Raw genomic sequence first — 25,113 nt, 5'->3', positions numbered from 1 at the left:
TCTATACCTAAGTTCTAGGGTTATGAACTTGTTTAAAACAACTGTGTAATAAACTCCCTTTTCAAAACAAGTGGGCACAGTCAATGGACTCTTACTTTAAGGATGTACGAGTCGAAGAACATTCAGGTGGAATACATATCGAGGCCCTGAGACAGGAAAAAGCTTGGCAGGATCTAAGAACCAAGCATTTTGGTGCTCCAGGGCCCTGTGGACTCTGTAAGAAGGTAAGGTTTTGTTCCAAATTCAGTGGAAGGCAATACAGGGATTTAAAGCGGGGTAATGACAGGATCTGATTTCCACTCTGTCCGGATTTGGGGCGGTCTGTGTAATGGCGAAGAGACCATTTAAGGATCTATTGTAGAGGTCCAGGGAGCAGCAAATGATGGCTTTGACTCGTGTGGGGCAGTGTAACTGGGGAGAAAAGGGGAGGGATGAGTTGAGATAGATTTGGAGGTGGATTTGATAGAAAGTGGATTGGATGTGGTGGAGTAAATATAAGAAGGAAATGTCAAGAATGACGAAAAGTGTCCGGTTTGATGAACCGTGTTCATGATGATGCCACTTACAGAGTGAGGAAAATTGGGAAAGGAATAGATGTGGAAAGAAGGATTGAGAATTCAGTTTTAGGCAGAAAACTTTTTGGTGCCTGCGAAGCAGCCAAGTGGAGGTGCCAGCTAAGCATTGGTTAGGGGGATCTGAAAGTCAGAAGAACCAAAGTGGCATGGGAACAAATCAAGGGAAAAATCGGTATTCTGGGACCAAATGCAGTGTTTACAGTTTCCTGCAACGTGGATTTCATTTGCCAGTGCCCTTCCTGACTGAATTTACTACATTTACTTCATAAAGCAGCGTGGTGAATTTTTTTTAGACGAGGCATTTACACTTCATTTAAAAGGTGCATTGTCATGAGCTATCTTCTAAAAAAGGAAATAATATTTTTACTGATATCCTTTTAATATTTTATCAGTGGTTCTTACCCTTTCTTATAATACAGACCCGTTTGAAAATTTCATAAATACTATGAACCCAAAAAGGAAAAAAATGCACATTGACACCTGTATTAAGGAAGTATAAAGTTTATAAATTTGTGGTACAATTTACTGTAGTGTTAGAGCTAGTGATCGTATTTTTTCCCATTTCCTTATTATAGCAATTAGGAGGACACTCATGTCGAGAGAGGTAAAGTGGTTGTGTATAATAACACAGGTAGTTAGTGGCTGTGACAAGAACCCAAGCTTTGAGCTTGAAATACTGATGTTACAGGCCGGCTAGAATCATTAAAGATACACTTCTCTCAAGCAGCATACCAAGTGTTTGCAGGATGGGTGGGAAGAAAGAAGAGCATGTGACTGATTATAGGGGAAAGGACACATTTGAGTTAAATTTTGTTAAGGATTAACATTAATTTATCAGATTTCAGTCAACAAGAAGAACCAGCTCCTAGGTTTTTATTAGCACCCATCCCAGTACTTGGCAGGAGGTTTTCACTCGACAGATCTTAGCTCTCCTACTGCTCCTAGCTTTGTTGGGAATGTTTGTGTATTTTTTCAAGGCAAGTAGACAGGGCTGCTCAATTGCCTTAATCTTGAAACAACTGGATGCCACCGCAGCTTTCCTTAATTTGCCCTCGTTGCTGCCTGAAGTTGCTCTTACCAAGTGAATATTTACCTAAGAATGTGATAGAAAGGTAGTGCTCCTGTTTCTTTCCTATTGGTGCTTTTCCTGTACTGTCAGCTCAGCACATCTTTCCAGGCCCTTTCTTGGAGCTACTTGGAGTCACTACACTCTGGGTTAATAGGTCTCCACTGTCTTTCAGTTTTGGGAAATTTTTAGCCTCTGAATTTTCAGGGTGTTTAAATGAGATTTCAGTTTGGTGTTAAAGATTGTTAAGTTTTAGACCTTTTCATATCCACATAAAATTGACATCAAATGAAAATTGACGTGGTATACAATTTATGAAATTAAAAAAAAAACCTTTAAACTTTAAACCTTTATAGTCTATCTGCGCATCCCAGATTATTTGTTAAAACAAAGATTTAAAATAATAATAACAAATTATTTTTTAAAATAGAGAAAACCAGTCTCTACAAAAAATACAAAAATTAGCCAGGCATGGTGGCACTCACCTGTAGTCCCAGCTACTTGGGAGGCTGTGGTGGAGGATTGCTTGAGCCCAGGAGGTTGAGGCTGCAGTGAGCCTCTCTGCACTCCACTACCGCACTCCAGCCTGGATGACAGAGTGAAACCCTGCCTCCAAACAAACAAACAAAACCCAAACCAAAAATATATGATTGAGAACATTTTCTCTGTTCAAAATAATTGTGTTAGTTCAGTTAAGGTCTTACTTGAGCTAACCTTTACAGTCTGGGAGCATCAAATAAGAAGTAATATGGGTAAAGGGGAGGTTCTTTTTTTGTTTTTATTTTCCCATGCACACCCTTTCCTTTGTAGATATTGCATATTTCACTACTAGCACTGCCTTCTCACAAACACTTTCTTAGAATATGAGACATAGGGGAGAAATTCATAAAAGGAACTTTGTAGAGAGACAAATGAAATTAGGCTGTATTGTTTCTGAGAAGCGAGGGGTCATTTCTATGTGTGCAATATGTCGTTTTTATTTCTGGATGCTTTATATATTTTTGTTATCTTTGGATTTCAAAAGTTTGACAATGATGTGCCAAGCTGCAGGAGAACGGGGTGTGGAGTGTTATGTGTGGTGTTTATTAGAGTTGAGGTTTACCAAGCTTTAATATATAAATTTATGTTTTTTATCAAATTTGGAAATTTCTTCTTTATTATTTCTGCAAATGTTTTTTTAAATCCATTCTCTGTCCTCTCCTATGACTGTAACTTGTTAGTCCTTGAGGTTCTGCCCGTGTTTTTTTACTATCTGACTTTAAAGAAAAAATTTACAAACTTTGTTTTTGAGCAGATTTAGGTTTTACAGAAAAATTGAGCAGAAAGTACGGAGTATTACCATATGCTCCCTTGCCTGGTCCATTTCCCCTATTATTAACATTTTGCATTAGTGTGGTACATTGTTACAATCGATGAGCTAACATTCATATATTATTATTCACTGAAGTTCACATTTTGCATTCAAGTTCATTCCTTGTATTGTATAGTTCTATGGGTTTTGACAAATGTGCAAATGAGTGATGTCAGTATTATAGTGTCATGCAGATTAATTTCACCACCCTAAACATCATCTGTGATTCACTTATTTATCCCTGTCTCTGAACCCCTGGCAAGCACTGATCTTTTTACTGTCTCCATAGCTTTGCCTTTTCCAGATATCATATAGTTGGAATCATACAGTATATGGCCTTTCCAGACTGGCTTCTTTCACTTAGCAACATGCATTTAAGATCCCTTCTTTTTATGGCTTGATAGCTCATAAAATTTTATTGCTGAATAATATTCCATTGTATGGCTGCACCACAGTTTGTTTATGCATTCACCTGTTGAAGGACATTGTTGTGGGAAGTCAGGGACCCTGAATGGAGGGACTGGCTGGAGCCATGGCAGAGGAACATAAATTGTGAAGATTTCATGGACATTTATCACTTCCCTAATAATAGTCTTACGCCTGTCTTACTTTAATCTCTTAATCCTGTTATTTTTGTAAGCTGAGGATGTACGTCACCTCAGGTCCACTGTGATGATTGTGTTAACTGTACAAATTGATTGTAAAATGTGTGTTTGAACAATATGAAATCAGTGCACCTTGAAAAAGAACAGAATAACAGCAATTTTTAGGGAACAAGGGAAGATAACCATAAGGTCTTGACTGCCTGCGGGGTTGGGCAAAAAGAGCCATATTTTTCTTCTTGCAGAGAGCCTATAAACGGATATGCAAGTAGGAGAGATATCGCTAAATTCTTTTCCTAGCAAGGAATGTTAAGACCCTAGGAAAAGAATTGCATTCCTTGGGGGAGGTCTATAAATGGCCGCTCTGGGAATGTCTGTCTTATGCAGTTGAGATAAGGACTGAAATAGGCCCTGGTCTCCTGCAGTACCCTCAGGCTTATTAGGGTGGGGAAAAAACGCTTCCTGGTAAATTTGAGGTCAGACCAGTTCTCTGCTATCAAACCCTGTTTTCTGTGGTTTAAGATGTTTATCAAGACAATATGTGCACAGCTGAACATAGACCCTAATCAGGAGTTTTTGATCTTGCCCTTTGCCTTGTGATCTTTATTGGCCTCAGAAGCATGTGATTTTTGTTCTCCTTTTTGCCCTTTGAAGCATATGATCTTTGTGACCTACTCCCTGTTCGTACACCTGCTCCCCTTTTGAAGTCCTTAATAAAAACCTGCTGGTTTTGTGGTTCAGGTGGGCATCACAGACCTACCGATATGTGATGTCACCCCCGGTGGCCCAGCTGTAAAATTCCTCTCTTTGTACTCTTTCTGTTTATTTCTCAGACCGGCCGACACTTAGGGAAAATAGAACCTACATTGAAATATTGGGGGGCGAGTTCCTGCGATAGGACATCGTGGTTGCCTTCAAGTTTTAACAATTATGAATAAACATTTGTTTTCAGGTTTTTGTTTGAACATAAGTTTTCAAATCATTTAGGTAAATACAAGGAACATGATTGCTATATCATACATATGGTTAGGTATGTTTAGTTATATAAGAAACTGCCAAAGTGTCTTCCAAGCTGGCCATACCATTTGCATGCCCACCAGCAATAATGAATTTCTGTTGTTCCACATCCTCACCAGCATTTGGTGTTGTCAGTGTTTGGGATTTTAGCCTTTCTAAAATCCAAAAGACTAATAGTTATGTAGTAGTATCTCATTGTTGTTTTAATTTGCAATTCCCTAATGACATATGATGTTGAGGATCTTTTCATATGCTTATTTGCCATCTGTATATCTTCTTTAGTAAGGTATCTGTTCAGATCTTTTGCCCATTTTTAAATTGGGTTGTATGGGTTTTTTTGGTTTTTTTTTTTAATTGCTGAGCTGTAAGAACACTTTGTATGTTTTGGATACCAGTCCCTCATCAGTTAGGTGTTTTTATAAATATTTTCTCCCAGTCTGTGGCTTGTCTTTTCATTCTCTTAACAGCATCTTTTGCAGAACAGAAGTTATTTATTCATTTGTTTTTAGAGGGTCCCGCTCTGTCGCCCAGGCTGGAGTACAGTGGTGTGAACACGGCCACTGTAGCCTTGACCTCCTGGGCTCTAGCAGTCCCCTTGCCTCAGCCTCCCAAGTGGCTAGGACCACAAGCACACACCACCACGCTTGGCTGATTTCTTAATATTTTGTAGAGACAAGGTCTCATCATGTTTCCCAGGCTGGTCTCAAACTCCTGGGCTCAAGCAATCCTCCCACCTTGGCCTTCCAAAATGCTGGGATTATAGGCATGAGCCACTGCACACAGCCAGAAGTTTTCAATTTTAATGAAGTCCAACTTAAGTTTTCCCCTCATGGATCCTGCTTTTGGTGTTATATCTAAAAAGTTATCACCAAACCCAAAGCCATGTAGATTTTTCTCATATGTTCTAAGAGTTTTGCGTTTTATATTTAAGTCTGTGATCTCTTCGTTTTCATTTCTGTTTTTTTAGATAAGAGGTCTCACTCTGTCACCCAGGCTGGAGTGCAGTAACTTGATTGTAGCCCATGGTAGCCTTGAACTCAGCCTCCTGAATAGCTGGGACTACGGGCACATGCCACTATGCCCAACTAATTTTTTAAATTTTTTAGAGATGGGGGTCTCACTGTGTTGCCTAGGCTGGTTTCAAACTCCTATCCTGACACAGTCCTCCCCCCTCATCCTCTTGAGTAGCTGAGATTATAGGCTTGAGCCACAGTGCCCAGCCCACGATCAAAGTTGACACATTTTTGCCTGGATTCATTTTGTTTGGTATATAGATGTTTTGTTGTTCCAGCACTATTTGTTGGAAAGACGATCCTTTTTCCAGTGAATTGCCTTTCCTCCTTTGTCAGACCTTGAGATTCTGGCTTTGTTTTTTAATCTTTTTTTTTTCATCTGTTCTTCAGATTGGTTAATTTCTATTTATCTATCTTCAGAGTCGCTGAATTTTTCTCCTTTCATTTCTATTTTGCTGTTAAGCCCATCCAGGGAATTTTTTATTTCAGGTATTTTTCAGTTTTGGAATTTCCATTTTGGATTTTTATAGTATGTATTTCTTTACTGAGATGTCCTATGTTTTATTAGGAGCATATTTTCCTCTACATCCTTGAGCATAGTTATAATAGATTGCTATTTTAAAATCCTTGTCTGCTAATTTCAGCATCTGGGTCATCTTGGGGTTGGTCTCCGTTGATTGTCATATTTTTTGTTTCCTCATATGTGGATTAATTTTGAATTGTATTATGAATATTGTGGAGACTGGATTCTGTTATAATCCTGCAGACAGAACTGACTTATTGATTGGTTGGCTATTTATTTTTTGTAGGCAGTTACTTTGCCTACAAAATCACCCCCATGCACCCCCATGATAAACTGTGTCTCCCCTTGTACTGGGCAGCAGCTTAAATCTAAGTTCAGTTTTTTAAGGCTTGGCTTAGGTGCTTGTGGTCTGACCTACACATGAATGGCTAAGGAGTCAGCCAAATATTTGGGCAGAGTTTATATGTGAAATTTGGAATCACCCTCTATGGTGCTCCTCTTTGCCGGATTCTCCTTCACTTTCTAGTGGCTGTGCTTACCATGAATTTTATTCTTTGATTCTTCAAGCCAGTAAGACTGTGAGTTTCTGAGTTCTAGCCATTCCATGCATCATGGATTGTTAGTCTTCAAGTTAGTTGCTATAAATAAATTGGACACTTACCCTGTTCTGTTCCCTTCCTCTAAGTGTCAGCTCTTCTCCTTACCTGTCTAGTTTTGTTCATTTCCAAGACCGTCAAATAGTAGTTGTTCTTATATATTGTCTGGAGTTTTTCATTGTTATCTGTTGGAGGGTTGGTCAGATAGCATAGTAGGCCGTGACCAGAAGCAGAACTAATGAAATTAGGAAGAAGGCATGGAAAGAGGAAAGAAGAATGAAATAAAGCAACCACTGATAGGCCAGGTGCAGTAGCTCGTGCCTATAATCCTAGCAGTTTGGGAGGCCAAGGTGGGAGGATTGCTTGAGCCCAGGAGTTCGAGACCAGCCTGGGAAACACAGCAAGACCCCATCTCTACAAAAAATAAAAAATAAATAAATAAAAATTAGCCAGGTGTGGTGGCACATGCCTGTAGTCCTACCTACTTGGGAGGCTGAGGCAGGGGGATCACTTGAGTTGGGGAGGTCGAGGCTGCAGAGGTCGAGGCTGCAGGGAGCTGTGATCACACCACTGCACTCTAGCCTGGGCACAGAGCAAGACTTTGTCTCAAAAAAAAGAAAACACTGATATAAAAATAGGCAGAGACTGTTAAGGAAGGAGGATGAAAGGAAACTTGAAAAGATTCAGGAAGGCATCATGGTACGGAATAACCAATTTACCAGAACAAAACATTTGTAATGCACCCGACTAGTATTTATGGCCTTTTGTAACTATCTGAATTTGTATCTGTAAAAAACTGAGTGGATTTGTTCTAGATTATAGTTATATATATTGCTCCTAATATTCCTTTAAACTGCAAATTTCTCAAAATAGGAATGAAAAGAGAGGTTGAAATAGAAATATTTTAGGTTAGGTTTGGTTTGTTTGATGAAAGAGATCATAAACTGGAAGATTATACTTAGATACCAGTAGTGGTATAATGCTTAAATAGTCTCATTTGTAGATCAGTATCTTATCACAAACCCATTGCCGAAAGTCCCATAATTTCTTGACAAGATGTGGAAATGTGAGCTTAGATTGTCTTGGAGAGAATAAAGTTAGTATATGCAAAGTGCTAGCATGAAGTCTATTCCATAGTAAGTGTCCCTCTATGTTAGCTATAATATTTACCTTGTAGAGTTGCTGGGAAGATTAGCTTTTGTATGGAAAGTGATAAAATGTCTAGTATTTAGTAGACGCCTAATGAATGTCAATATGATGAAATGGCTATAACTGATGCTGCTTACTGATATGCTGGTTTTGCACTGTACAGCTCTAATGATGATGAGTGGGTACCACTCACATCATAATCATATATTTGTACAGTCACAAGTTTTTTTTGGCAGATGGTAGTAGGTGATTGGGAAGGGGTGATTTTTATTTATTTGTACAAGGACACCGATTTAACTAATAGTGATGCTGCAAATTGATAGTCTTAGTTTGTATTAATAGATGTATAGATAATTCCTCTGTATTCTTTGTGTTTAGATAAAATGCATGCTATTTTGTTATTCTAAGGGACACATTTTAATAGGATGTTGGCAAACTACAGTGTCTTTAGAGGAAAGCAGTCAGAATTAATGTCAAATAAAGAACTATTGAAAGAATGCCTTTTAATTTACCTGAGATGAGAGTCGCTAGGTTTGGTGACTTACAGTTTAGCTGACTTCAGATACTGGAGGTGGGGGATACACATGTAGAAGGTAACCTGTTTTGCCCATTTTTTTCTAAGAGTAAAAGATAATAGTTCAGGTTATTTATTTGAAGTCTGTAACTTGAGTCATCCTGTGACCCTAGAACCGGTGGCATATATAATTCAAATTCAAAGCAGCATATATTCTAGAAACTACATCATTATCTGTGTTGGTGCTTTTGGATAGAACTAGAATTGATGGATGGAAGACTTTGTAAGCTGATTTAGTTCCATATAAAGAAATATCATTCGTTGGGGCTGGGAGTGGGTGACTCACGCCTGTAATTCTAGCACTTTGGGAAGCCGAGGCGGGTGGATCCCCTGAGGTCAGGAGTTCAAGACCAGCCTGGCCAACATGGTGAAACCCCATCTCTACTAAAAATACAAAAATTAGCCGGGCCTGGTGGTGGGTGTCTGTAGTCCCAGCTACTCGGGAGGCTGAGGCAGGAGAATCACTTGAACCCGGGAGGCGGAGGTTGCAGTGAGCTGAAATCGCGCCACTGCACTCCAGCCTGGGTGACAAGAGCAAAACTCTGTCTCCAAAAAAAAAAAAAAAAAAAAGCAATATCATTAGTTTATGTTGTCCATTGACCAGCACACTGTTTCATGCTGTAGAGTATGCCCTCTTACTGAAAGTTTTCTGGCAGAGGTTTAGAGAGAACCTTTTGTCAGGAATTTTTAGAGGTAGTTCTTATAGAGTGAGTGGTTGACCTCAGACAACCCTAAGGCACCTTCTAGTTTGGAGATTCTTTTATTCTAATACTAGGCAATATACTCCAGCACATAGAAGGATTTTAGTTCTCAACATATGTTTCTAGCATTGTGAAGCATCAGAGAACGAGAAAGTTGTCTAACCAGAATGGCTTTACATCACAGTGTAGCAGGACGAGCCGCAGTCAAAACTCCTCAGACACCGGATTAAAGAAGGAAGAGGCTTTATTTGGCCGGGAGCATCCGCCAACTTGCTTGTTAAGAGCTAAGCTCCCTCAAAAAGAAATTCTTGGCCCTTTTAAGGGCTTACAACTCTAAGGGGTCCACATGAAAGGATGGTGATAGATTGAGCAAGTGTGGGGAACGTGACTGGGGGCTACATGCATTAGCTAACGGAGCAGAAAGTTTTGCAATGCTTTTTCATACAATGTCTGGAATTTACAGATAACACAAGTAGTTTAGGTCAGGGATTGATATTATTATTATTATTAAACTACCAGGGCCGGGTGGTGGCACCAGGCTATCTGGCTATTTATCTTACTTCTGTTTCTTTTTAACTTTTTGCTTTTTTCTTTTCCTCCTGTTTTATAAACTAGGCAAAGGGGGCGGGATGCGCAGGAGAAGTGGTGGTCTTCTTCCTTAACAGCATGCAGTGCAGTTCTTGGTACCTGCATGTAGGTGAAGATCAAACTGTCAAACTGGTAGTCCTTAAGACTCTGCTGCCATGGTGTGACTTGTTCTAGGTATTATTGCCTAACAGAAATTTCCATTATCTAATTTTAAATTGTGTAAGGTTTCACAGTGAGATTATTCGAAGCATTTAGAGGTATTTACTAATCTGCGATGGCTTACAAATCTCTTCTTGTTGCAATAGGTGTGTTTGTAGTTGCTGCTAAGCGAACGCCCTTTGGAGCTTATGGAGGCCTTCTGAAAGACTTCACTGCTACTGACTTGTCTGAATTTGCTGCCAAGGCTGCCTTGTCTGCTGGCAAAGTCTCACCTGAAACTGTTGACAGTGTGATTATGGGCAATGTCCTGCAGGTTAGTAGGGTAAAGGAAGGTGTTCACTCCTATTGCTTCTTTGATCAGTTTCTAAAAATAATTCCTTTAACATATCATAATGGTAAACAAGTTAATAATAGTTATAAACTTTTTTTTTTTTTTTTTTTTGAGATGGAGTCTCACTCAGCCACCAGGCTGGAGTATGGTGGTGCGATCTTGGCTCACTGCAACTTCCGCCTCCCAGGTTCAAGCAATTCTCCTGCCTCAGCCTCCCAAGTAGCTGGGATTACAGTAGTGCGCCACCAAGCCCAGCTAATTTTTGTATTTTTAATAGAGACAGGGTTTTACCACATTGGCCAGGATGGTCTCGATCTCTTGACCTCGTGATTCTCCTGTCTCGGCCCCCCAAAGCGCTGGGATGACAGGCGTGAGCCACCACTCCCAGCCAATAGTTACAGACTTTATACATTTGTAATTTGAGTAATTCTGTGACTCCAGAATCAATGGCATGCATAATTCAAAGCATCGTATGTTCTAGAAACTGTATATCTGACTTGGGATACATTTCAGTGCTTCCTAAATAGCAGATTGACTTCCTTGGCTTACTTGAAGTTAATTGATCTTCTGTATATGCCACCTTAGTAAACCCAAGCCATACAGCACACCTCCCCTAATTTTCTTACACATTGTAGGAGCTTGATCAGTGTTTGTTGTAAGAAATAAGATGCTTCCTTACCCTCTGTCTTGCTATGTGTGATGTACAAAATCAATCATTCATATGCAGGTAATTGAAAATTCAGAATTCCTTTAAAGTATACAAACATTTGTTGGATACCTAGTTAGAGGCTATTATAGGTACTATGGCACCCAAGGTGGACCAAAAGGAGGTAATAATCTAATGAAAAAGATAAGAGAGAGATATATATATATTTGATCAGTTTCTATGATATATTTTATGTATCATATATACACACACAAATATATATATGATATACATATTTAAAGATGTCAATGATGTGATCATTGCTAAAGGAAAGAGAATGACAATGGACACAGAAATCACTAGGCCTTGCATTTGAACTTGATTCTGTTCATCTTGCCGTTGTGTATCTTCACATCCAGAAAAAGCAGTGACTTTTTTCCTTTGGCAGTTATGTCTGTTGAACCTAAAATATTTTCATAAAGAATTCTCAGTATTGTCTTTTGTTCTTTTTATTTTGTAACTTTTACCTCTGACCTAAGAAGGCATTAGAACAGATTAAATCGAAATTGGATACTTTCGTTTTTTGTGTGTTCTAGAATTTTAAAGGAGTTTTCCTTCTAAAATATTTTTTTCCCAGCATGTATTCTCTCAAACTTTATAACATAAAGTCACTATAAATAGTATCAGTTTCATTGTGTTTGTGCCTCTGTTCCTAAAGACAGTTTTTCTTGCATTAAGTTTTCTGTCAGGCCAAGATAGAGTTTTCTTGTAAGGATGTTAAGTGCTTAACAGATAAATATTTGGGGTTAGGCATTTATGGTTAAGAGAGAACAGAATATGCTTCGAATAACATCTGACAAATACCACAAAGCTGCTTTTCTAATTGAGTTTAATATTATTAAATATCACTTGGAATAAATGAGTTTTACTTATTTCTTAGGAAACAATGAAATCCAATGTGGATTCTTTTTATTTCTTTTTCTTCCCTAATTGCCCTGGCTAGAATCTCCAATGTTGAATAGAAGTTATAAGAAATGGATATCTTTGTCTTATTCCTGATTATAGGGGGAAAGCATCTGGCCTTTCACCTTTACATATGATGATAGCTGTGGATTTTTATAGATTCCCTTTGTCAGATTGGGAAAGTTGCCATCTGTTCCTAGTTTGTTCAGTGTTTTTGTCATGAAAGGGTGTTGTATTTTGTCAAATACTTTTTCTGTTGACCTTTTGTGTTGAAATCCACATTGGATTTCACTGTTTCCTAAGAAATAAGTAAAACTCATTTATTCCAAGTGATATTTAATAATATTAAACTCAATTAGAAAAGCAGCTTTGTGGTATTTGTCAAATGTTATTCGAAGCATATTCTGTTGTCTTAACCATAAAGGCCTAACCCCAAATATTTATCTGTTAATAATTTACACAAGATGATCATGTAAATTTTTTTTATTCTGTTGATATGTGATATTTGACAAACCTTGGCAAAAGAATATCCATTGGCCAAGAATTTTTTTAGTGACATTAATTTGTAAAATAAGATAATTTCATCTCAGTCAACAAATGAAACATTTAGTTAGTAGATTAATTGATGTTATACTGAGTTCCACCCGGTTCCATCTGCATTCAAAACCTTTAACTTATAAATGTGCTGAATTTGTCAAGTTTTGAAAAACTTGAAACCTACACAAAAGTTAAAAGAATAGTACAATGAACATCCTAAAACCCCGTACCTTGATAGACCAATGTTTTACATTTTGTCAAACTTGCTTTTGCTCTTGCTAACAGCCTCCAAAACAGGCTGTTAATGTTTTTGGTTGTTATTGGTTTTTTTTAAGTCGTTCTTTTTATTCAAAGTGTGGTTCTTGGACTAGCAAAATCAGCTTCACCAGGGAAATGGTTAGAAAATGCAGAATCTCCGGCAGACCTAGACCTGTTGATTCAGAACCTACATTTTATTATAACAAGATGCCCCCATATGCATTTTAAAGTTTTGGGAGCGGTGGTCTACTCCTACCTCTTACTCTCCTGACCAATCATTCATCTGTCTTCTCCCTAAGTATGCAGTCCTCAGCCTGTTTTACATTAGAATTACTTGGGATGCTTTTTAAAAGTGACTACTGATGCCCAGGCCCCACCTCCAGCCTGTCTGGTTTAATTGATTTGCTTAGGAACTTGAGCATGAGTATGTTAATAAAGCTTCCTAGGTTATTCCAGCCTGCAACCAAGGTTGAGAACCACAGCCTCAGATACTTCCTTTGTTAAGGAGCATACTACTTTAGGATAGCATATTCCATTTTTAAATAACTCTAATTGTTATAAATTTCTGTCTTATATTAAGGACTTAATGGGATTTCTCTAAGTAGCAATTATCTTTAATATATTTGAAAACCAATTGACTATGGTTACACAACATTATGAATGTATTTAAATAATACCATTGAACTATACACTTAAAAATGGTTACAATGGTAAATTTTATGTGTATTTTGCCCCAATAAAAAAAATAGAAAAAAACCCAATTGACTGTAATTTTTATTCAAATTGTAAACATGTATTAGATATAATATGCTGTACTTAGATGCATTTTGTCCTACCTTAGAGCCATATAGTTTATCATTTTTGATAGATTGCCAACATTTCCATGTATTTTGTGCTTGTTCTTAATTAGTAGATTTATAGAGGAAATTATTTTTCTTTTCCTTCTCTCTTCTAGAGTTCTTCAGATGCTATATATTTGGCAAGGCATGTTGGTTTGCGTGTGGGAATCCCAAAGGAGACCCCAGCTCTCACGATTAATAGGCTCTGTGGTTCTGGTTTTCAGTCCATTGTGAATGGATGTCAGGTATGGACAACATTTTTTTAAATTCTCTGAAAATATGTTAATAGTTACGAGAAGAAATGTCCCACTGCAATATAACACTTTAGCTTTAGGGAGGATTGCTTGAGCCCTGGAGGTCAAGTAAACCATGATCATACCACTGCACTCCAGCCATGGGCAACAGAGTGAGACCTTGTCTCCAAAAAAAAGAAAAAAAAAAAAAGCTAATAATGAACCTGAAAGTGGAATAAGCCTGTCATAAAAGGACAAATACTGTATGTTTCTACTTCTTTGAGATACCTAGTGTAGTCAAATTCACAGAGACAGAAAGTAGAATGGTGTTCCCAGGGACTGGTGAGGGAAAGTTAGTGTTTAATGGATATGGAGTTTCAGTTCTGCAAGATGAAAAGCGTTCTGGAGATGGGTGCTGGTAATGGTTGCATCACACTATGAATACACTTAATGCCACTGAGCTGTATACTTAAAAATGGTTAAAATGGTAAGTATTTTATATATATATATATATATACTTCAATATTTTTAAAAGCTAATATGTTCATCATTCTTTTCGAGTGCTTCCTACATGCTAGGCACCCTACTAGATTTACATTCAATATCTCATTTAATCTTACATCCATCCTATGAAGCAAGAACTATTATTATTATTCCCATTTTACAGGCAAGGAAACTGATTAAAGCCATTAAGGTTACTGAGTCATAGAATTTGAACCCAGGTCTGTGAGCGTTACCTGTGAGGCACTGAATAAAGACCGTGAGGCAAGCAGGAAATCTCAAGAATTTAGGAGAGGATAAGGAAATGTATTTTATTTCAAAAGAAGCGAATGATGCTGTTAGTAGAAGTACAAACTAGTTTGACCTTTTTAAAGGACAGTTGGTTAAATACATTTGTTTCTTTGAGCACAGATAAGAGAGTAAAGTGAAATCCAATTTCATTTGTAAAAGTCTTCATTTTATTACAAACAAAATAAGAGCCAGAGGCGTATTTTAATAAACAATTTTCACATTAATTTGTTTCTGTAACGATATATCTTAAATAGTGACCTCGGTTTTCCTAGTAATAATTTTAAGAACCATCAGGTTCGTAGAGGCTCATTATCTGCTCCCTTTCTGAGAAAGGCAAATAAACAGTGGAAAGTGTTGGAAGAATGAAGTGGTTTCCTTTTCATGAGCCACCCAGATTGAACTAGTTCTTGTAAATCTCTGGTCTCATTCAGATACATCCATTAATGGGATAAATTTTTCTTTTGCCTTTTTAAAGGGTTTTTCCTTTATTATCTGCTGTACATTTATGCCAGATATTAATATCTGTTGATTTTCAAGATTTATATTGTGTTAAGAATTACTATTCTTAGCCACATGTAGGTAGGGCCTGTTACTCAGGCAAACATGATTGAAACCTTTTAGTTTTACATCTTGGTAATGGATACTTTAGCATTTGCTTTACAGTTACTTTAAAAGCATTTCCTTATGAGACACTATAAGCTACAGTACAATATTTGTTAGATTTACCGTTAATTTGTAAAATCAGTGTGTTTCTTAATACATTGTTTGGGTATGGTAAAAGGAGTTTTTATTGCTGTTTGTTTTCAAATAGGAAATTTGTGTTAAAGAAGCTGAAGTTGTTTTATGTGGAGGAACTGAAAGCATGAGCCAAGCTCCCTACTGTGTCAGAACTGTGCGTTTTGGAACCAAGCTTGGATCAGATATCAAGGTTGGAACCATAAAAATTTAAAAGAATTAGTTCTTATTAGCATTATATAAGTACTTTTAATAACATACCTTTTTATGGGAGAGAAAACTAATTTTGAAGCCAATTTCGTTGATGAGGATTGGCAAGATATGAATGATTAGAAGTTTGTAAACTATTTCAAAACTCTATTTTGGTGGTTAGTTTTGACATTTTAATCCATATGAAATTAGATTCTATCTCAGCAGACCTCTAGTAGTGTTATTATCCTGTGTAAGTGGCCATAGGCATGGGAGAGACGGAGGAAGGGAAGAAGTAGATTAAAAAGATAGACAAAAGAGTGAATTAATCTCACTACTAAACAATTAGTAATCTGAGTAATTAAATCTTAAACGTGACTTATAGAAGTTTTATTTCTGGGATAATCTCAGAATAGATTTCTTCATCATCACAGAAAACATCTTTGAATACAGATTATATTGTCCCAAATCAAACAAAAACTGATTCTTTTATCTTTGAGAGCTACAACTTGAGAATGATGGTACAATACTGATAAAGAATGACATTTTCTTCTCATTCCCATGTGAAAGGGCTACTGACATTTTATATTTTTTAGCATTTTCTATAGTAATGTTTCTATAGTAATGTTTGACTTACACTGTTCACCCAGTTTCTCACCTGGCCTTTTTGGAAGTTGAAAGGAATGAGACTTAAGAGAATCTATGTGGATTTTAGCCACCAAACACATTTGAGATATCCTTTATAAAGACAGGTCAGTGAGTCAAACGTTGATGAGGCAGCAAAGTGGGGCACACTTATCAGAGACTAACTACTTGAATAATAATTAACAACCTTTCTGTAACTCTGGGAACCTGTCCCAAGTTCTTTTCAGCCGCATAGTAACCAATAGAACCAGCTATTCCTGTCACTGAGGCGCAGGATGAAAAAGAAAAACAGATAATACTCTTTATTACAGAGATCAGGGCTGGTTTACAAAGATGGCTATAAGAAAACATTGCATGAAGACTCATTGTCAAGTTTTCTACAAAATATACCTTGAGGATTTAATTTTTGATCGTAGGGTAACTTCTGTGATCTCACCATGCATGTCTAGTCCTGTTGGCTGTTCTTAGACCCCCCACATTTAGAGAGGGACAGAGAATGTGTGCATTTTATTGTGTGACATTGAATGTTTTTAAAAAATATCCCAGAACTGAATATGAATAATAATAGTAAATGGTTATCAGAAAGTCTTAATTTTACTTTTATTGGAAGTGTTGATTATTTAAAGAAATTATAACATTACTTTTAAAAGGTAATGCCTTAACAAGTCACTTTATTAATGTCTTTTAATAGCTGGAAGATTCTTTATGGGTATCATTAACAGATCAGCATGTCCAGCTCCCCATGGCAATGACTGCAGAGAATCTTGCTGTAAAACACAAAATAAGCAGAGAAGAATGTGACAAATACGCCCTGCAGTCACAGCAGAGATGGAAAGCTGGTGAGTGAAACTGGAAAATATCAGTATCTATAGAATAAATATCTATAGGAAATATTTTCATCATTTCTATTATGGTTATATAATATTTACAAATCACACCTTTAAGAATTATTACATCTTTTCATTATTCCTTTGTTTTTAGATGATCAGATATTTTATTAATTATTGCAAAATTAACTGGGAATTTCTCTTTTGAAAAAGTTAGTACTATTTAAAAAGTGGTATTGCTACTTGACCCTAGATGGACCCTTGAGTTTTGTGCTGAACTGGTCCTGTTGTCAATAGAACATGATGAGGAATATGATACACTCTGTCAGAGGTGATAGCTCACTGTGGCAACTGGAATATAGAGGATGTCCTCTCCCACAAGCCATATCATAATCATAAGAAGGGATAATGTATTTGGAAAAGACCCACTGGGTCTTTTATGCTTTCCTTCTCCCACTCCTAATTAAGAATCATTGTACCTGACTCAGAGACTTAGAACTAGTCCGAGACTCTAGTTAGAGTGCCCTGGTGTAGCACAGCAGGTTGCTATAGAGCCAGTCCAAAACAGGCAACGTGACAGCAGTTCTTTTAGCAGTGCAGCAAGTTGAAGAAATGTGATATTTAAAAAATTAAACTGTTAAAGCAAGTGGAAACTCTTATTTAGGAATATTAAATGCTTGAAGTAATGAGGATAAAGTCCATCTTAGCATTTCAGAAGGATAAGTGGAATAGAACTGATGCCATCTAACTCATCTGTGTTTTGTTACTTATATGTTCATAGTGGAAGAGGATTGGTCTAGAAGTCAAGAGTTATCAGTTCTGTTTCTACTTCTACCATGCACAACTTATCAAGCTCAGTCATATCATTTATTCACTGAACCTCTGTAAGATAGAGGTAACAATATTTGCCTTCCCTGTTTATCTAATAAGGTTGTTTTAAAACGAAATAAGGGCACATAAGGAAAGTATTTTGCCAATTATAAAGTGATGATATCAAAATTAAGGTTAGTATTATTCCTGACCCTATTTCCGAAGCTATAGATTACTACAGTACATTCTAGTCAGTGGAGGTCAAAGTAGGTAAGATGTTTTACTTATAATTGTATTAGTGACTGCTCCCATAATTTCTTCAGGTTGCCTATCACTATTAAGTTTCAGTTAGATTACTTTGTGGCATAGACAACTTGGTAACTTTTTAATTGCTTATCTCACCAAAAGAAGTTTAAAAGGGGTATTAAATCCATTTAGTGCCATTACATCTATAGCTAACAGACAAATGCTGCTAACAGTCTTAGCAGTACCTGGTGAAAAAAAAATTGTGGTTAAAAAATATAATGTTTAAAAGATGCTAATGTTTAAAAGATGCAAAATGCATCTACATAAACACATGATGGTATCGTAAATCCTCCAATACGGAAGGTAAGTTGTGTAAGTAAATAGTAAAGACTCAGGCTGAGTGTGGTGGCTCATATCTGTAATCCCAGCACTTTGGGAGGCCAAGGAGGGCGGATCACGAGGTCGTGAGTTCAAGGCTAGCATGGCCAACATGGTCTCTACTAAAAATATTAAAAAATTAGCCGGGCATGGTGGTGGGCACCTATAATCCCAGCTACTGGGAAGGCAGGAGAATCACTTGAACCCGGGAGGCAGAGGTTGCAGTGAGCCGAGACTGTGCCGTTGCACTCCAACCCAGGCGACAATGTGAGACTCCGTCTCAAAAATTAATAAAGACTCAATATTAAAGTAGACTGTGAGGAAAGGGTAGATCAGAAATTAAACTGAATAATATGTTTGATTTATTTTCTTGTTTCTCTCTTTTATTCTTATGATAGTCTCTCTACTATTTTTCAGCTAATGATGCTGGCTACTTCAATGATGAAATGGCACCAATTGAAGTGAAGACAAAGAAAGGAAAACAGACAATGCAGGTAGACGAGCATGCTCGGCCCCAAACCACCCTGGAACAGTTACAGAAACTTCCTCCAGTATTCAAGAAAGATGGAACTGTCACTGCAGGGAATGCATCGGTTGGTATCACCACACAGATTAGCTTGAATTCTTCCTGGTGTGTTCAACAAAAATAATCATGAAGTATCTTGTAAATACTTTTTATGCCAGTCTTTAGTTGTTTAGCTTAAACTAATAGTGTTCGTATTCAATTAATTTGGGTTTTCATAGTCCCACACAAAATCTTTTCATATTTATATAATACTCTTCTGATTTCTTAGTTTTTTCAGAACTAAGAAATTTCAGAAACAAATCTATCTGGCTTATTATTTTGGTTTTCAAACTTTTTTTTTTCTCATGCATACAGTTCATCATTTTTCTTCTTACATCTACTCACATCTAGATAAAAGTTTTTCCTTGACACCGTTTTCCTTTTTCTTTAGTAAAGTTGTGTTCTGTGCCTTAAAAAATCTCCTTCATCCACCACAGTACCACTTTTCTAATTGTATCTCACACTGTGCACTGGCTTCCTATGTACTGCCATATTCCTAATACTACTAGTCCATTAGTTCAAACCTTGATTAACTGGATTATTTTAGCCTTTAGTTAATCTAGTATTTTTATTTTCAAGGGTATAGCTGATGGTGCTGGAGCTGTTATCATAGCTAGTGAAGATGCTGTTAAGAAACATAACTTCACACCACTGGCAAGAATTGTGGGCTACTTTGTATCTGGATGTGATCCCTCTATCATGGGTATTGGTAAGTTTATAGTAAAACAAACTGGTTCTATAATATTTCCGGAGGTAAGTCTTTGGCATTCAGAGTCCTGAAAAAGTGGCCAAACCAAGGTCACCTGTAGAGAAAAGAAGATTGGTAATCAGTTTAAATAAAAAATCTTTATGAAGAACTGTCCTAGACACAATAGAAAAACCAAGACCGTGTAAACGCCATGGAGGAAGTAATCATATCTTAGTGTCCATTTGAGATTTAAAAAATCAACACACAGTAATCATATCTTATTGTTCCTTTGAGAGTTTAGAAATCAACACACAGAAAATAACAGAATTACGTGATCCTGACAAAATAAAAGAAATTATGAGATGGGAGAAATCCTGGGGTAAAACAGAGAAGGGTGTATGGAGAAGGTGGTACTGCAGCTCCTTGCTGGTTGTTTTACACACAATGGAAGTACTTCATTCAGTCTTCCCACATCTCCAGTAAGGGAAACTTCTTTGTGAATGAGAAAATTGAGGCTTAGGGAGGTTGTCTTATAAGGTTCCAAATCAGTAAGTGACAGCCGGGGTATGAATCCAAGTCTCTCTGAAATCAAGTGCTCTCTTCACTGTGAGTTAAACGCATAGTCTCAGGAAGTCAAAATAATATTCCTCTTGCTCAGGTGAATATTAGCAAAAAAAGTACTAGCTGGAAAAAATTTGGAAGTCTATAAACATGTATAGACTTGGCTTAAAATATTTGATTTAGAAGTAGAACAAAGAGCTTTTTGCTGGATGCACTCCTAGGAACCACACACGATGCTGAATTTTAATAGTTCCTGTCATTCTCTGGGGGAACAGGGAACCCATTAGGTGCCTCCCTTAGAAAACTAAAATTTGGTGCTCAGTAACTTTGATATATCCCACCTACATATAACCTCCCACTCTAAGGAAAAGCCTGCCCTAGGGTATAGGTTTCAGATTGTTTAGCCCTTTTTTGAGTAACTGTTTTCTGAGGTGGGTTCCAAGAGAGGAGGAGGATAACCTGTTACTGACCTGCCATCTCAGAGATCCTTCAGTGTAAGCCTACAGGTTCTACTCGAACAATACCACTTACACTGACTTGGGATTAATACTCAACCATATTTGCTGCTATGTCCTTCAGAGAAGACATATCTCTGTATAGAGTTCCTGAGAAAGAAAGCTGGCATGTTCATATTTTGTCGTCTTTCACTATGTGTCTCAAATTTATGTCAGCAAGAACTGCAAGATATTTTGACACATATGAAAAGTCAATCTTAAAAGCTTATTAGCTTTCGGCTATCCACTATTGGCAAAACATAACTTTTGTCTTAGAAATGGAAGGTGGTGGAAAAATTAAACATCCATATGTTGTTATGGCATTTATTATTTTGATATCTAGGGCAGTGGTTCCCAACCCCAGATGATTGTCAAAATCCACTCATAACCCCACACCCTTAGATTTTGTTTCAGTAAGTCCAGAGTGGAGCCCAAGAGCAGAGTTGGTTTGGTTTTGTTTTTTTTTTGTTTTGTTTTTGACACACAGTCTTGCTTTGTCACCCAGGCTGGAGTGCAGTGGCGTGATCTCAGCTCACTGCAACCTCAGCCTCCCTAGTAGCTGGTATTACAGGTGCCCGCCACCACGCCTGGCTAATTTTTGTATTTTTAGCAGAGACAGGGTTTTTCCACGTTGACCAGGCTGATCCTCAAACTACTGACCACAGGTGATCCGCCCACCTCAGCCTCCCAAAGTGCTGGGATTACAGGCGTGAGCCACCACGCCCAGCCCAAGAGCAGAGTTGGTTTTCTCCCCCCATACACCTAGATGCTTTTGATGATCAAACAAATGTATGTGACATGGGTTGGCTATTTTATACTCCTTTTTCAGTTTAACCTTATTTAATAGGTTCTGGTAGATTAGCATAGCCAGTGAGCCAAGGAAGTGTTGTTTTCCTTCCTTCTGTTCCTGGGCCTGAATATTTGCCCTAAAGTACAAAGAATGCCACTGTGGTAGGATTGTCATTTTTCCTCAGGGCTTAAACAGAGCTGTACATTCCAGATGTCCCACAGTATCAGCTGCCCCCTTCATCTAGAAGCTTGGCTGTCACTTGTATATAGTGATGGGATTAAACAAAGTAACTCGTTGAAGCATCCCAGATGAATAAGTGGGGAGAATAAGTTATTGAGTATCTAGTGGGAACTGGTTTGTTAATCTAACTTACAAGAATAGTGGTCCTCAGTTCTATGATTACCTAATGACTAGCAATCCTTAGCCCTGCAGAATAGCTGCAGACCAAAAAAAGGGGGGAAAGCCATGACTTGAAAAGAATAGTAGTGGTTCTGAAGAAATACACAGCTATAGAAAGACAGCGCTCCCTGGAACTCCTCGGGTGGCAATGGTAGAGGTTGGTGGGTGGAACTTTGAGCCTCTTCAAGTGGAGCAGTCTGGCATTATCCATTACTTGGCATCATATGCAGAAAGAATTCTGATGCTTAAAGAGAAAAAGGTTGAAAACCCATTCAGAGCACTATCGATGAGTAGCTTGATGCCCAGAGAGATGCACAAAGTCACACAGCTATTAGTGACGGGAATCAGGACTAGAAATAAGGTCTCCTTTTCCTAACAAGAATACTAAACCTTCCTAAAGTCCCAGTAAATAACAGTGGTCTGGGAAGAGTCCTTTAAAAATCGAGTTATGGCCTAGCATATTGTTACGGTGGATTCTGAGTTAAAGTGAACATACCAAGTCATGCTTGCTGTGTTGTTTATAGAGACAAGGAAGTGTGTACAGTGGTCTGAACATTGTCCACCTTTTATGTGTCTGTCACCACTGTTGGCTACTTCCTCCCCTGACCAGGCTGGATAACTGATGCTTTACTACTGACTACCCATCTCATTTTCATAATTTCGTGCTTTAGACATACAAAGAGAATCTGGAATTAGATCCTGTAGTAAATCAGTAGCCACATGAAACTGGCATTTTAAATTGAAATGCATTAACTGGATAGTCCTAATCAATAAGCACATGGTTTGTTGTCCAAAGAACATTTTAACTGTGTGACAAAACATTATAAACATTATATTTAGGTTTCATTATGCCTTTCTTGTAAAGACTGATTTTCCATTTTATAAGGTAAAATGCTTGTGAAACTTGATGCAGAATATTTGACTACTTGAATTCAGCAGAATATACTACATATTTTTCTTTGTAGACATTTTTGGCAGTTTCATTCTTTAAGAACAACTTGAGAAGTAGATAATCTTCTCTACCCAAATTTTTTACCTTTTGAGAAAAAATAATGGATTTACTTAAATTATGAGCAATATTAAACTCTCATTACATCATCAGAAATCTGGGAGCTAAAGTTTATTTCAGAAGTCTTATTAGATGGAGTTGCATTTCTTAAATTAGGAGTTATGTTTTATTTAAATTTCCTGCCTAACTTTGGAGTTGTAAACATCACCTTACTTCATAAAACCTTCCCTGAAGTGCCTCATAGTTTCCCATCTCTCTGTGCCCATGTGGAGATACTGCTATTTCTTGTCTTTTATCCAAATGGGCGTGAAAATTCAGAGTGTAGCCACAATAACTTCTGTGCTGTGAATGCATATGGCTTGGATCCCAGGAGAACACTCAGTCTGCCTTGCTCTTTGATATCAATTATAATCTATTAATATAACTGACTGAAAAATCCCATATATGGACTCCTTTGGCTGTTTTCAATCTTAAAGCCGTTTATGATAGAACTTTTCATGTAATTCTCTTATCTGCAGTTTGAATGTGTAAACAACTTTTCACCTTGGTTCCATTTTATTTTTATTATTGTACTTTTTTTTTTTAAGAGATGGGGTCTTGCTGTGTTGCCCAGGAGGCTAAAGTGATCCTCCCACTTCAGCCTCCCAAACTACTGAGATTACAGGCATGAGCCACCATGCCTGGACCCTTTTTCTGCCTCTTTATGGTCACTTCATTTAATAGGTACTGTCAAGATAGTAAGATTTGTGGCTACTAATAACTGCCGCATTATTTCTTCCTTACTTGGAAAGAAGGAGAAGCTTGATACATAAATATGACATTTATTTCTATATTTTTATAGAAGATTTTTATTATTATATAGGTCCTGTCCCTGCTATTAGTGGGGCACTGAAGAAAGCAGGACTGAGTCTTAAGGACATGGATTTGGTAGAGGTAAGTGTTTTTTGTTTTTTTTTTTTTTAACAACATGAATAAACCGTGTACTTTTATAGCATAAATGACTTTAATTTGGTCTCATTGCTCTTTGAATTTCATTGTAGTTAGCCTTTCCAAATGATGTACATCTAAATAAATAGTACCTTCATTAGATGCCTTGTGTTGATACTTTTCCCCACCTGGTTAAAATGCTTTACTTATATTTGAATATTCAAACTGCCTGACTTCTCTTACTCAAGTATAAATTCCTGGGAATTTCTTACTACTTTATAAAACTGTTACATTTTAGACTATTAACATGCCTGTTGAATATTAGATAAGGTGGGAGAAAAGTAACTTTAACTTAATAGATTAAAGTGAAAAAATATATGTAAAATAATTGACATGATAGAAAAGCAATATTTAGTGCCAAGTCTACAAGTTTCTTGCCCTTCTCGCCAGATAGAGCCCCCTCCCTTAAATGTATCTTTGGCTTTATACGATAGTTGTAGCTTGATTTGGGATGCACCTATCATTTTTGACACTGGAACTTAAATTTATTGAGTGATTTCTTTTTAAATGTTAGTATTAGAACTAAAGTGTCTTAAGCATAATTAAAAGAAGAGGTGGAGAAACATTTAAAGATGATTATATACATTCCACACTTTTGGAATATTTGAAAATTTTAGGTGATTAAGCATGTGATGCCTGGCATTGGGAAATAACTAATAGAACAAAGGAAATCTAACCTTGATAGAGAAGGGGTAGGCACAGGTGTGATTTCCTCTATGATAATCTCTCACACAGGAAACCATTATTTCAGACAAATGGTTTATCCTTAAATCTCTTCCACTTTTAGCAGATCACAGTTCAGAGCCTCAAAGAGGCTGCTTAATTTATTATATTTGTGTCAGCAAATAGGTACCACTAAATTTCTCACTTTAGACTTCACATTTAAAACTATTAAACTATATCAACTTTGGGAAGTTTTTCATAATCATTTGGAAATGTATACATTCTGAAGGACATAACTCAGAACATAGTTTTCCTAGGTTCAAAAGCCTAGTTTCACTACCTATTCTAGGTCTCTTAGTACCTCCTTGAAGATGGCTCTATATATAGAGTAGAAAGATAATGGTGGATCTAAGCACAAATGAGGCACCATCTTGAGAGACCACAAAGTATAGTAGGAAAGAGCACAAGACTGAATTTTATCCCAACTCTGCAAAAGTTACCTTTCTTAGAATGAGTTTCCTTATCTATAAAATTCCTGAATTAAGATCATATGATAATACAGTACTATAAACTTGAAGTAAGGTAATTGCCAGTTTGTGTAAGTATAACATAAT

The 25,113-nt window shown here is 37.2% G+C and overlaps 1 protein-coding gene across 1 annotated transcript in view; it reads left to right on the top strand.

The window, feature by feature from the left end:
• ACAA2 (acetyl-CoA acyltransferase 2) overlaps positions 1–25,113 on the top strand; it is a 28,558-nt gene that overhangs the window by 1,004 nt on the left and 2,441 nt on the right. The window contains exons 2-8 of the mRNA XM_054460696.2: positions 10,061–10,227; positions 13,605–13,733; positions 15,325–15,441; positions 16,774–16,921; positions 18,761–18,936; positions 19,488–19,617; positions 23,712–23,782. Of these exons, the coding sequence (XP_054316671.1) occupies positions 10,061–10,227; positions 13,605–13,733; positions 15,325–15,441; positions 16,774–16,921; positions 18,761–18,936; positions 19,488–19,617; positions 23,712–23,782 (938 nt within the window). The remainder of the gene's footprint in view (positions 1–10,060; positions 10,228–13,604; positions 13,734–15,324; positions 15,442–16,773; positions 16,922–18,760; positions 18,937–19,487; positions 19,618–23,711; positions 23,783–25,113) is intronic.

The sequence above is a fragment of the Pongo pygmaeus genome, chromosome 17 (assembly GCF_028885625.2).
Source record: "Pongo pygmaeus isolate AG05252 chromosome 17, NHGRI_mPonPyg2-v2.0_pri, whole genome shotgun sequence".
NCBI classification, from domain to species: Eukaryota; Metazoa; Chordata; class Mammalia; order Primates; family Hominidae; genus Pongo; species Pongo pygmaeus.
The sequence above is the reverse complement of the archived record's forward strand: the minus strand, read 5'-3'. Positions and strand labels throughout refer to the sequence as shown.